The sequence below is a fragment of the Salarias fasciatus genome, chromosome 20 (assembly GCF_902148845.1).
Source record: "Salarias fasciatus chromosome 20, fSalaFa1.1, whole genome shotgun sequence".
NCBI classification, from domain to species: Eukaryota; Metazoa; Chordata; class Actinopteri; order Blenniiformes; family Blenniidae; genus Salarias; species Salarias fasciatus.
This window is the reverse complement of record NC_043764.1, coordinates 23,913,594-23,926,209: the sequence shown is the minus strand read 5'-3', so window position 1 is coordinate 23,926,209 and position 12,616 is coordinate 23,913,594. Positions and strand designations below refer to the sequence as shown.

The window sequence follows — 12,616 nt, the reverse complement described above, 5'->3', positions numbered from 1 at the left end:
CGACATTTTCATGTGAATATTGTTATAAATATTATTGTGGCTTATTCAGTGAAGGATTGTAATGTGTCTGCATGTGGAGAGCATGTGTCCACACAGACCACAGGACAGTATGTTTCCTCAAATATTTCTATAGCTGCGGTTTATGATTTACCCAAAAATGACACCAACAGCTGTGTTCAAATGGGCGCAAATAAAGTCACACTTTTGCTTTATTTACTTGTTTGTCAAATTGCCTCCTAAGATAATTAATTTAAGTAAATTTGGCTTTAGAAACACATCTAAACTCCGAATCTTCAACTTTTACGCATTTTAATTTGAGGCATAAATGACTCCACGTCTTCACAGTCAAACTGAAATGGGCGAAATACTTTATGTGTTCTACTTAGAAAAACAGCGCGCTTGTGCTGTTTTGAAAGTTGCTGAATAATCTGGTTACTGAAATCTAAATTCCTCTCATTCTGTGCGTTAATGGTTTTCTACGGAACAAAGGAATTTAGCGTTACTACAGCCATTCGGAGTTTTATGGTGGACGTAGAGGATTTTTAGTGGTCAAATTCAAGTGCTGTGTCTGGGCAGCTGTCTGCTTTCTTTGTACTTGGATGCAGGATGCATCATGTGAGACAACCTTTTGTCTGTAGGGGTAGTAAACAAGCTAATGCCATTGCCACGTCTTCACAAATGCCCCTGCAATGGACTCTCATTTCCAAAGCGAAGGTCTGGTGCTGTTGCTCCTTTTTTTCCTACTGAGATACAAAGTCACCAACTTTGTTTTCCAATATTTTTAAACAACACAGGTGTCCCATAAGTGACCGTAGCAGGACTGGTGTGTTACTGGAATATCGGGTAATAATTTGAGAGTCCACTGCAACATTTAGGAAGCGAACCACAGTCATAAACAATGGGCATCATATTAATTTCACCTTGTGATGGTATCAGTTAGTCTATAAAGATCCGAAAATGGCCCTCAACAGAACAATTAAAACTTTACAATGACGCAGGAAATCACACACAGGCGCATCTTTTCTCCAAACCACTCATTTTATTAGATTTTTTTTTTAAAGTCCGGGGAACATGTCTCTGTCTGTCACCCACAGATAAACGGCGACATTCTGCTAGAAAATAAAATGATCACAGCAGCTTGAGGCATCAGCTGGGACTTATTTAATTTTAGAGGGAAACGTCGGATCCATGCACGCTGCTTGGTCACCAGGCCCAGCCTGGACATTTTGCAAGCAGCCTGCAACTAGGAAAACAAATTGTTGCTCTTTTACGCACAGAAAAATGTATCCAGAATCTTTGCTTTAATTGTAAATAGAAGCCAAAGATGCATTACACCACAGCAGAATAATATTTTCAAAGGGTAGCGCTCGCATTCTGGACACTAAAGTGCTGCGTCGTCAGTAACTTATCCAAACTGGCGCAACACTGAATTAAGTATTCAGAAGTGTGCTCGTGTGGATATTAATTACTTGGTGTTTGTGTACTGGTGGCACGTTTTCAACGTGGAGGAGAGGAATGATCCAAAGGCTCTGCTGATAGTAGCACTGCAGGAAATCCACTTCCAGGCTCTTGAATTGCGTGTTTGTCCTCCGTGTACTTTGTCCAGATTCAAAGTCAAAGGGAATAATAATGAGAGAGTGTCGTTTACTGTGGCTTGCTCGGGCAACATGCATGCAGTGTACTCTGCATTGCCTAATGGTTGGTTCAAGCTAAACCTTTCAAGGCTATTATAGCCGTGCACCGTCGCTCCCAAGGAGCAATGTTTTTCATTAGGTGAAAGAGAGAGAGAGAGGCAAGAAAAAAATAAATAAATATTGATGGCGACGAGTTTTATGTTGCATCATTTTGAAAAATACGCCTGCATTTAGTAATGTCGTGTGCAGCGTGGCTGTGTAGCCACTTATGAATAATAAAAAGAGGGGATCAAATATCAGATATGAAATCCTGATGAAGAGAGTCCCGCATATCCACAGAGTACAGTGTGAAAATGTCCTGGGGAGAGACAGAAAACATCAGCCTTCCACTGGGATTTCTTTAACTTTTGCATATTGTGCAGCGGTGACTGTCCTCATGAGACTGAATCTGAATGGAATTAGATCCGATTTGGTCATATTTTCAGCTCCAGTGCCTTTGTGCTTTGTTTTGCATCGGTGCACCAGGTACAATATTTATTTCTGCTTTAAATCCTAATATTACTATTAGTCCTGTATTCTTCTTCGTCTTCTTGTGTAAAAGTAGTAGTAGTTATAATAAAATAATAATAATAATAATAATAATAATAATAATAATAATAATAATAATAATAATAATAATAATAATAATCTTACCTGTGAATCGCCATAAGACTATGAAATAAAGAGCAGTGAGAGCCCTGTGCAGTTTGTGCTATGCCTTTTAAGGAGCTGTAGCTGTTCAGCTAGCCTCCCAGCAGCCCATAAACATAAACACACACACTGCACACATCTCTCTAATTGTCATAAGCCAGCAAACAAAAAAATCTGGTACTGGTTTTCCTAGTGAGCCTGTAGTGTTTGGAAATTACTCGTTTGAACCTCCTCGATCTTACCTTTAGCCAACCACTCCTACACATCCAACTCTTCCAAATTGATATATGACAATATCTACTTTCGATCACGTGTCTGCGGGGCGACTTAGACGGATTGCGCGTCATCTCGCCTTCCCAAATTTTTCCCTTCTGCTGCAGCTCGTATCCAAAACATCTATCTATAGTACGGAGTACGAGAGAGAGAGAAAGATGTTTAACTCGGTGAATCTGGGCAACTTCTGCTCTCAGACGCGCAAAGACCGGACATCCGAGTTTGGGGACAGGACGGGCTGCGCGTCCAACATCTACCTCCCCAGCTGCACCTACTACGTCCCCGAGTTTTCTGCCGTCTCTTCGTTTCTTCCACAGGCCCCGTCCCGGCAAATCAGCTACCCTTATTCCACAAACCTTTCTCAAGTGCAGCCGGTACGGGAAGTTTCATACGGCTTGGACCCCGCGAGTAAATGGCACCACAGAGGCAATTATGCATCGTGCTACTCGGGAGAGGATCTGGTGCATAGGGACTGTCTTCCACCATCCACCATGACAGAAATGCTTATGAAGAACGAGAGCGTGTACAGCCACCACCATCACCATCACACCCACCCGGGCTCCAATCACCCCTCCACAGGTTTTTACTCCGGCGTGGGGAAAAACAACGTCCTCCCGCAAGGCTTCGACCGCTTTTTTGAGACGGCGTACTGCAGCAGCACGGACAATCAGTCAGACAATTGTTTACAAAAGGGCGAGGGGGGGAAGCTGGAAAGCGACTCCCAGCAGCAGCAGCAGCAGCAGCAGCAGCCCACAGCCTCCGTCCCCGGAGCCCCGGAGCAGGAAAAAGACCCAGAAGATGAGGAGGAACATACAAATTCGGGCTCTTGCACGTCTTCCTCCGCAACAACCAAGGACGGCACCGCCAGCAAGAGCAGCCACTCGAGTAGGTATACCGAAGCAGTAAAATGGGGGAAGGTTAAGGGGACTAGCCCGGTGTTTTGTCGGTCAGATTTTATGTGGAGTTTTATAAGCATTCAAAGGATTTTATTATAACCCTACAAAGCTCTTTCTTGCAACGAGAAGAATTTTTACGATGGGAAAGCGCTTTGAAAAAAGGGGGATGTTATACACAGACGCCTGTATGGTGAGAGTCTGTGAAATTTTTAAGAGAGAGCTATTGTGACAAATGTTAACTTTGATCATGAACTTGCGTTGGGCATTTTAAGGGATTTTCTCGTTGGGCTGTCGAGAGTAAAAACCAATTGGGCAGAACATTGCTTTTGGCGTCTTGTGAATTTTCTTTTAGGACTGAGTTTGCCCGCAAAAGACATGCTGCAAAGAGTATTACACACTTTACGGTTAAATGTCTGCCATCTATCTATCTATCTATCTATCTATCTATCTATCTATCTATCTATCTATCTATCTGTCTATCTAAAATTGCAACCGTTTACCTCCATTTACTACTAAATAGGTGAAATGGTGAAGAGAGCTCCTCCACTGCTCTGCAAAATGTACAATTTCCTCATTACGCATTAAAAATAGCTGAATTTCATTCATTTCCACATCCCCACGTTGCTCGTAGCTTTATAATTTCAATGCCACTTATTGACACCACTGCTAATACTCTACATTAATGAATGCTTCGTTTTAAGGGTTAAAAAAATGTGTATTGTTGCAGCACATAGATCATCTTGGCGTCCAGCCTCATGGAGACTGTCTTAGCTCAGCCAGGCTAGCTGGGATTAGCGGCTCTTCTCTTTTTTTTCCACACACAAAAACAAGTTAAAAAAAAAAAAAGCTTTTTGATAGCACATTGTGGGGCCACAGAGGTGTGAGGCCATTGCAGAAAAGGCCATCGCATTTCCAGTGACTGCCAGAAGACTGTGTAAATAGTTAGTTTAGCTCCAGAGGAATGTGGCGCACATAATGCGGTGAAATACTTTTGTTGTTGTGTATTTATAACAGATAAACACGTACTTAGAGGCTGTAAGTTGATATTATTTACTCCGGGCGATTCGGATATTTAACACTCTTTATGGCTGGTTTATCTGATAGCTTCAGCCACTTCGCCTGATGAATGTGGGCTGAAATGTTATCATTAGTAATACCACTGAGACTGAATTCTGATCATCTGGCAAACCTATCGCCACCTCAGCAGCAAAGCCACTTCTGATCCCTCCTTTTTTTTCCAAATGCATTATCATTATTAATTGTTGTGCCCAGAGACACTCTGATTTTTATTTTTATTTTTTTCTTAATTTATTCTCTTCTTCAGGCGCTCCACGAACAAGAAAGAAGAGGTGTCCATATTCCAAGTTTCAGATTCGTGAGCTGGAGCGGGAATTCTTCTTTAACGTTTACATCAACAAGGAGAAAAGGCTTCAGCTCTCCCGAATGTTAAACCTCACCGACCGGCAGGTTAAAATCTGGTTTCAGAATAGAAGAATGAAAGAGAAGAAGCTGAGCAGGGATCGCCTCCAGTACTTCTCTGGAAACCCCCTCTTGTGAGGCGCAGCAGCAGAAAGTGTCCCGGTCTTCTTGGACAGTGGCTTTTCAGGCCTCACCCCCCTCCTCCTCTTATCTCATTGAATTGTAATCGTGGGCATAACCATTTTCTAAAAGGAGCCCTTATCACCAACAGTGCAACGTTGAGGTGGACAGTGGAGGAAAAGGGGGCCTGCATGGGGGAGAAGTCGCCATTTTCTTGTTGCCCTTCGGGCGGCGATGAGTTTCTGTCCCAGAAAGGCCTCCATGGTCACAATAATCATTTATATGCTGTTCTTGAGTATGTCCCTCTATTTATCACCATTCTCCATTGTGTTTATTCTACTGTTCATATAGACATATTTGTTGAAATATCAAAATGTAACAAAGACGGTTTGAATCCTTGTTGCGCGGACAACTTTGAGCTCTTATCCCCCTCTGGTCTTTGTATATAGCATATCATTATCTAATTATTTCTCGACCAGAGTACGAACACGTTAGAAAAAAATCTCCAGGATGCATTTTATTTTTCGCCATTGAGAACTGTGACGTCCAATCTGTGAAAGTATATCCCCCTCCTGTACAGAGTAGCCTATGCAATGTGCATTCGTGACTGTAAATAGGCGTATGTTGAATTTCCTTTTCCCCCCCATATCCCTGCTGCTATTTTTCAGTACACTGCCCATACTACTTTTACAGCTTTAACGCCAACACTCGTTAAATTATTTGCTTTAAACATTGGTGCTTTGGATTCCGGAGAGAAGGAACAGATTGTCGGCCTGTGTATCGTTAACATAATACCTATATTAAATAAACACAACCGTATAGGCAAAACTTCTATGACTTTGTGCTTTTTGTCCCTAAATGTTATGGATTCTTTAAAAAAAAAAAAAAAAGCGCAGTTTGTTGACGTTCTCCAAAATAGCAACTCCTTCTAAAAATAAATGTGTGTAAAATCCCAAACTACTGATCCTCTTACATAACCCGTGGACGCTTTGTCGGTTTGTGTGTGTTTGTGTGTGTGTGTGTGTGTGTGTGTGTGTGTGTGTGTGTGTGTGTGTGTGTGAGGATACACACATTTTGCAGGGGTGGATTGTGAAACCGAGGACTGGTGTGTCAGATTTTCTGCTGTTTTTGAGGTTAAACCACCTTGGAAGAACTTGTTTGAATTTTAGCCCGCGTGTTAAACGAAGATAGAGGCCAGATCTTAGAAATGTGGAGAAAGAGAAGGGGAATGATAACCTCTTTTAGTGCCCACTAAATGGAATCGCCACTCTTGTAGTCTAGACACTGCCATAAAGACAGAGGCACTAAATGGCTATTTTTTTCTCTTAATTGCACCGTCTGTTCAGGGGGAAATGGCGTTCACTTCCGCAGTAAATAGTAAACAAGCAAGACTGGATGTCCAAAGACAAAACTTGCCAGGGGATTTCGACATGAACTCAACTCTGTGCGTCGTGCAACGTCAAACCAACCCCCATCCTCTCCTGCGCTCAGCCACCATGCATGCCCCTTGGCTCGCATTCTTCCTCTGCGAAATGAGAAATCTCGAAAATTCTCAGCCTCCAGCCTTTCCGTAGACGAAGGATTATTCTTTTAATGTAAGTTCTTAATATTTTCATTCCTATCGTGTCCTTGAACTAATTAGAGAAATTCCAGAGCTGTGCAGTAAATAGACTTCTAGTATTAAGGAATAATTGCCAATTTGTCGGCGCTAACTTCAAATCACAGCCTTTTCCAATACATGAGTTATGAAAAAATAATTGTTGACTAATTGGACCATGTGTTAGGAGTTATAATATGTGATAGCTTGGGGAAAGGAAATCGCTATTGCCATCCCCCCCTTCTTCTTTTTTTTTAAGTGTGTGTGTGTGTGTGTGTGTGTGTAGGTGTGTGTGCGCCGTGTGCCAGCGCATGTGTATTTCGTATGTGTTCCCGCGCGCCCAACATATGTGCATGATGATTGCACGTGTGCATTAAGTACAATTTATAATTAAATGTAGTCTTTGAACTTCAATAATGTCAAGGCCTTCACCTTTAACCCGCTGCAATAAAGTGGAATCAAGGAGCCCCTTTAGCCCGGAAATGTGCGCCGCGGCGGAGTGGGCCAATGAGAATGAGTGGGAACAGAAAATGGAATGTGTACACAGACCAACTTTGACCCCTCGCATTAAACTACAGCAGGTAACTTTGCCGGCTTTAGCACGCCCAGTAAATACACTTTATTGTCCTTGTAAAATGTATACGTTTTCACGCATGAGACGCTTTAAAGCATGTTGGTATAAACTGTAGGAAACCTAGATTTGTATTCTCCACGAGAGCAAAAAAAAAACGCGTTGGTGTGTTGTGTGGTTGTCGCAGTGTAGTCCTACAGGTCATACTGGGTGGTTCTGTGAATGCAAACAAGACTGTACGTGCGTAGGAGCGTGATTCTCAACTTTACAAAGGACTCCTGATCCGAAAACGTGTCATTTTGCGTTGTGTTGTGTTGCATTTGCCTCTGATTGGTCACGGTTTGTTTTTGTTAATTGGGGTTATTTTCCACTTGAGGATTTTAATTACTTTAATTTCCAAGAGAGGAATGGAGGGATGGAAGCTGCCCGCGCCTGCCCGTGTCCACAGTGTCACTGTGAATTTAATTTTTTAAAAGATATCCTGCAAAGTGTTTCATCCACAAGGACTGGAAAACAGAGCTAATCTGCATATGTGAGTGTATTATCAGGAAGGACAAGGGGGCCGGTCCCACAAAAGAGGGACGACTGACACCCGGAGATCAAGGCTATAGGAGCCCCCTCTCTTGCCACACCCACCAACCTTGGCCCTGGGACGGTGACGTGCGTAATTTGTAGGTTTCTCCCCAACACACAACGTCACTAACAGCGCGCGCGCTGCAGATGCGCCTGCAAATGTTGTCCATCAACCACACGGGGGCCAGCAGGCTCCGGCAGGCTCCAGGAGGCTCCAGCCTTCCGTGGCTCTTTAGTTTCCTCACCGGGATCTTGAAAATGTTTCCTGACGCGGTGACAACGTGCGGCGTGATTAGAGACATCCTCTCCCCGCGCTCGTGCCGTGTGACTGGAGTGCTCTCTGCTGCTCACCGCGCCTCTCTCAGTCTGGGCTCGTGCACTTGGGTGTTGTGGTGAAAGAAAATGGCGGTGTGTGTGTGTGTGTGTGTGTGTGTGTGTGTGTGTGTGTGTTATAGGAATAAGGAGGGAACAGGGGCTGATCGTTGCAGTGCAAAAACAGAAAAAAATGCGTTAACTCAAACACAGACTTCTCTGAGTTATTAGTGTTCTCGTGTTGTACAGTAACACGTGATATCCTTGTATTATTTTTAATAAATAAATATCAGTATTATTCATATGGCTATATGAGTTCTGGAAATAGTGTTTGGCCAATATAGTTTACTGGCATACACTGTAAATATAAAAACTGAACTATAAAGAAGCTAAAACTGCTATAGAGGGAAAAAGCTTAAACTTTAAGAGCTATTATATTTTTTAATGGTGTGTAACATTTTCTATTTTGCTTCTTTATTTTAGAGTCGAAATATTTACCAGATAAAATTAGTGTCTTGCGTTTATTTTAAAATTTGAAGTGAAACCTGGAGTTTTGCTATTTTCTTTTTCTTTGTAAACGCTAAACAATAGAAATGGGGATGCCTCTATACTCAGATGTTTTACTTACATCTCAGCACCTAACCTGCTCTATTGGTCCATAAAACAGTTCGTCCCTGTAAAAAAAAAAAAAAAAAAAAACAAGAAGAAGAAAAGAAAGAAAGATCTTCTGCCATTGTTGCTTTCAACTAATCCCTGGGACAGTTTAATTTAACCAAGCGCTTTTGCAGAGTGTCATTTAATCATGCCGCCATCATTTGTAGAAAGTCCTGCGTTCAGTGCGCTGATGCTGCGGTGCGCAGGTTCCTCGGTGAGGTGGTCAGTGGTAATAATGTGATGCTGCTGCACTTTGATGGCGGGTTATCACTTGGCTTTTAATTAAGAACTTACATGATTGTGGCACCATAAATTCGCCGTTGCGCATGGAGTGGACAGCAGCATGAAAGAGGACACAAAGCAGAACCTCCACACATCCAACTGGAAAGATATTTCAAAGTGGCTGCCAGGAGCAAATTAGTTGTGTCGCCCCAGTGGCTGCTGATTAGTACAATAAGGAAACCCGCTACCATGCCGCGTGCCCCGCAGCATTCAGCGCCCATACCTGTTCACATCACGAGAACAGCCTCCAGGTTTGCAATCAATTGGAAGGTAATTTAGTGGTCAGTGCTGACTGAAGTTTAGACAAGTGTAAAGACCGTAGTAAAATACAGTGTGTGTGTGTGTGTGTGTGTGTGTGTGTGTGTGTGTGTGTGTGTGTGTGTGTGTGTGTGTGTGTGTGTGTGTTCATACGGTTTAATGCTCCCTAAATTACAGCATGGCCATGTGCGAAATTACCTGAGTGTTTCCTGAAAATGGTTGGCAAAGAGACAAAAAAAAAAAAGAGAGAGAGAGAGAGAGAGAGCTTAAGGCACATTGAGGAATCAAATTATTAAAATTGTTGGAAAAGCTCATTGGGAAACAATGCTCCGCTCTTTATTGCACGAGAGAAACAGACCTGGATAAACAAACTAAACTTTGTTATTGAAGCAGACAGGTAGCCATGGCCAGCAAAAGCTTTCCCCGATCTCTGAATAGGCCTTTTGTTCTTAACACTCAATATACTGTATGTAATAACAGGAGTAAGCCTATATGCTTTAATAATCCAGAGAAATGGTGCTGCAGCAACTGCTGCCTTCTCTCTCATATAAAGTGACTGTTCCAGGCTCAGATCCGCTGTCATTGTGTTCCCTCTGCTCCAACCACACACTCGTGTTTCTGAACCATATCTTGGCATCATCAGAATATTTTTTTCTTCCACATCCAGAGACATCTCAGTGCTGTTTCCATGGTTCCAACAGGCTTGTAGCTGCACATTACTGTCCCATCTGTGACATCCAATACACAGCACCGCCTCCCTCTCCCTCCACTATATGCGTTCTGTTGTTGTGCCGGGTGTGTGTGACATCCCAACAAGTTCACTGCTGCCTTTATCATTTCAGGTGCGTGACATTCCCCTCGCGCTCAGGTCTGCGGGGTCACGGCGCCAGCTCGCACTGTTCGCTCCATATTTTATCATACATGCGCATATTAAAAGAAAGTTAAAGTCATAATTAAAACTGATTCCTTCTTTCACCTTGTACATGTGTAATTTATGTGCGTGACATCTCCGAGCCATAAGTTCAGTAACCTGCAGGTCAGGTGTGTTTTTCATAAAGCATTTTTTGCACGTTTGTCAATCACGCGAGTTTGTGAAATAGGCTAGGTGTGGTTTTCAGTGTGACCCCGAGTGAAGCTGAGGCATGTATCTGACTCATCACAGAAATGTGATAGCTTTAAAGCCGGAATATTTCTGGAACTAAACATTATTTTCATCTTAAAAAGCAAATCCAGGAACCATAGCCATTCTCTAGCAACTTCATTGATACGTTTTATGAATATTTCACCATTTAAACCGGATATTCAAGTTTTTTTCATTAATAATCTGGAACTATTGCATTCCAAACCTGTGAGTAGTATTGGGAGAGGATGAACAAAAAAGACGCAAATCACTTGTTAAAAATATTTATTCACTTACATTCAGTGCATTAAAAAAAACTAGGATTTCTGTTTTGTGGAGAAGTACAAGTGTTCACATTAAAATAATGCCCTTTTCGGAGATATTCACAGAAACAAATATCTTGCCCTTGCCTTTGAAAATGATTCTGACCCGCGCACACCACACAGACAGACGGACGGAGTGGTTTGCCTAAACAAAACAAGAAGGGCCAAAATGCGGAAATAATTGAAAAACAGCAATGCCACCACAAATAAGTAATATATGCATTTCATATTATTGTTAGCCTACAATTTTATCACATTATTTAACTTATTTTTTCATGCTGTTGGGTTCCCAAACAATGTTTATTGTAGGATAATCCACCGCTGTGCTCCTGTGACCGTGCGTAAAAGTTTTTCGCATTTGGCATGTTGTTTCATTTCTGCAGCCTCATTGAAGATGATGTGGTTGCTTCTGAATTAAAAAATGAGCATTTAGTACCTCAAATATACAAAAGAAACGTTGTTCTTCTTTTAAAACAAATCAATAAATAATACACAATAGTGTCCGTATTCACGTTTTCGTTTTTGCATTGTTTTGAAAAGTCTGCCATTTCTGCAGCAGCTTCATTTTATTATTAGTTTTATTTCAAGAAATATAAATCCCGACTGCAGCAGCAGACGTCAGCTCGGAGCAACTACCACAAAAAAGAAGGTAACAAGCATTTTTGACCAAACAAAGCGCTTTTGGGCTTTGTGATAAATTGCGATTGTTCGAGGCTAAATTCACCGGATCGACATAAACATTCCAACCAAACACAGATCAAGTCTAAACTTGAATTTCAATTTTGAACCGGGTGTCTCTGAGTTGAAGTATTTCCCAAAATTTGCGTCTTCAACCAGATTAAAACTTGTGTGCTACGAAAGACGCATATTTTATTTTATTCAGGGCATTTTAAAAGCAGCCTTCACAATCTGCGTTATGCATCAGGATTTCTTTATTCCATTGCTGCTGTCTTCATAGAAAAAAATATATTATAATACGAGTTAGGAAATAGTTAAACTATCGCCTCAAATCCAACAACATTAAATTTTAAAGGCGTCAAAAAGAAAAAAAATAAATGGATTAATACGCACACAACTCTGGGATGCACTTTTTGTCAACGAACCTATTCTAAAAACTACTACACATTTAAACATGGTGCAATTCCGGAAAACAATGTAACAATGCTCTTCAGATAAGCAATTGATAATTTATCAGCTTGTAGATGTTTTGTGTTGAAACAAATAAAGATGCATTGATGCAGTTCTTCATATCATTTTCTTTACCGTCACAGGAACAATCATCCTTCGTTTTGCGGACGAATTTTAGTGTAGTTTCATTTTTGTAGCCTCGTTTACGACTCTAAACCAGTTAAACAGCCAGATGCTGTTTCGCGAATTAGTCCAGTCTGGTTAAAGTTAACTAACTGGTGTCTAAGTGGCCAATTTATTTTAAAAGGATTCTGGTGCAACATTGTGTCGCAGCGGTACAACGAAAGGATGTGCAAAAAGCTGGTCCCAGTGCAATAATAACAGTGGTTGTAATGCTGCACAGACATGAGTGAAAGACATTTTAAAGACATCCCAGTCCTAAACATTAAATACAATCGCGTATTAACGTTTCAGTCTATTGCGCGCTATTAATTTGATTACTTTCAGTCTGACACTCGCGAAATAGATCTTATATTTCCAAGATAGTCTTCCACGTTTTATCTTACCTGTCTAAATCTGTAGGAACAACAAAGCACACTGCAGAAAACAAACAACAAGAAGTGAAACAAAAAAAACGACTTCTTGTCTAGTGAGGAATCCTTCAGGGCTTCTCCTCCAAAACATTAACGAAAGAGCAAGAAGGAAAACCACAGAATGACTTCACCAGATTTCATTTAAACACTTGATCCTCTGCATTGAAATAAAA

At 41.5% G+C, this 12,616-nt stretch overlaps 1 protein-coding gene across 1 annotated transcript; it reads left to right on the top strand.

Moving 5' to 3' along the window:
* The first annotated feature begins 2,755 nt into the window (after positions 1–2,755).
* On the top strand, positions 2,756–5,050 carry hoxc11a (homeobox C11a). The gene is made up of 2 exons (XM_030118950.1): positions 2,756–3,482; positions 4,818–5,050. Exons 1-2 carry the CDS (start codon positions 2,756–2,758, stop codon positions 5,048–5,050), a joined length of 960 nt encoding a protein of 319 aa, XP_029974810.1.
* The last annotated feature ends 7,566 nt before the right edge of the window (positions 5,051–12,616 follow it).

Coding starts and splice junctions, on each gene's coding strand:
- hoxc11a (XM_030118950.1), top strand. CDS start 2,756: ATGTTTAACTCGGTGAATCTGGGCAACTTCTGCTCTCAGACGCGCAAA. Junction 3,483..4,817: donor CAGCAAGAGCAGCCACTCGA/GTAGGTATACCG, acceptor TCTCTTCTTCAG/GCGCTCCACGAACAAGAAAG.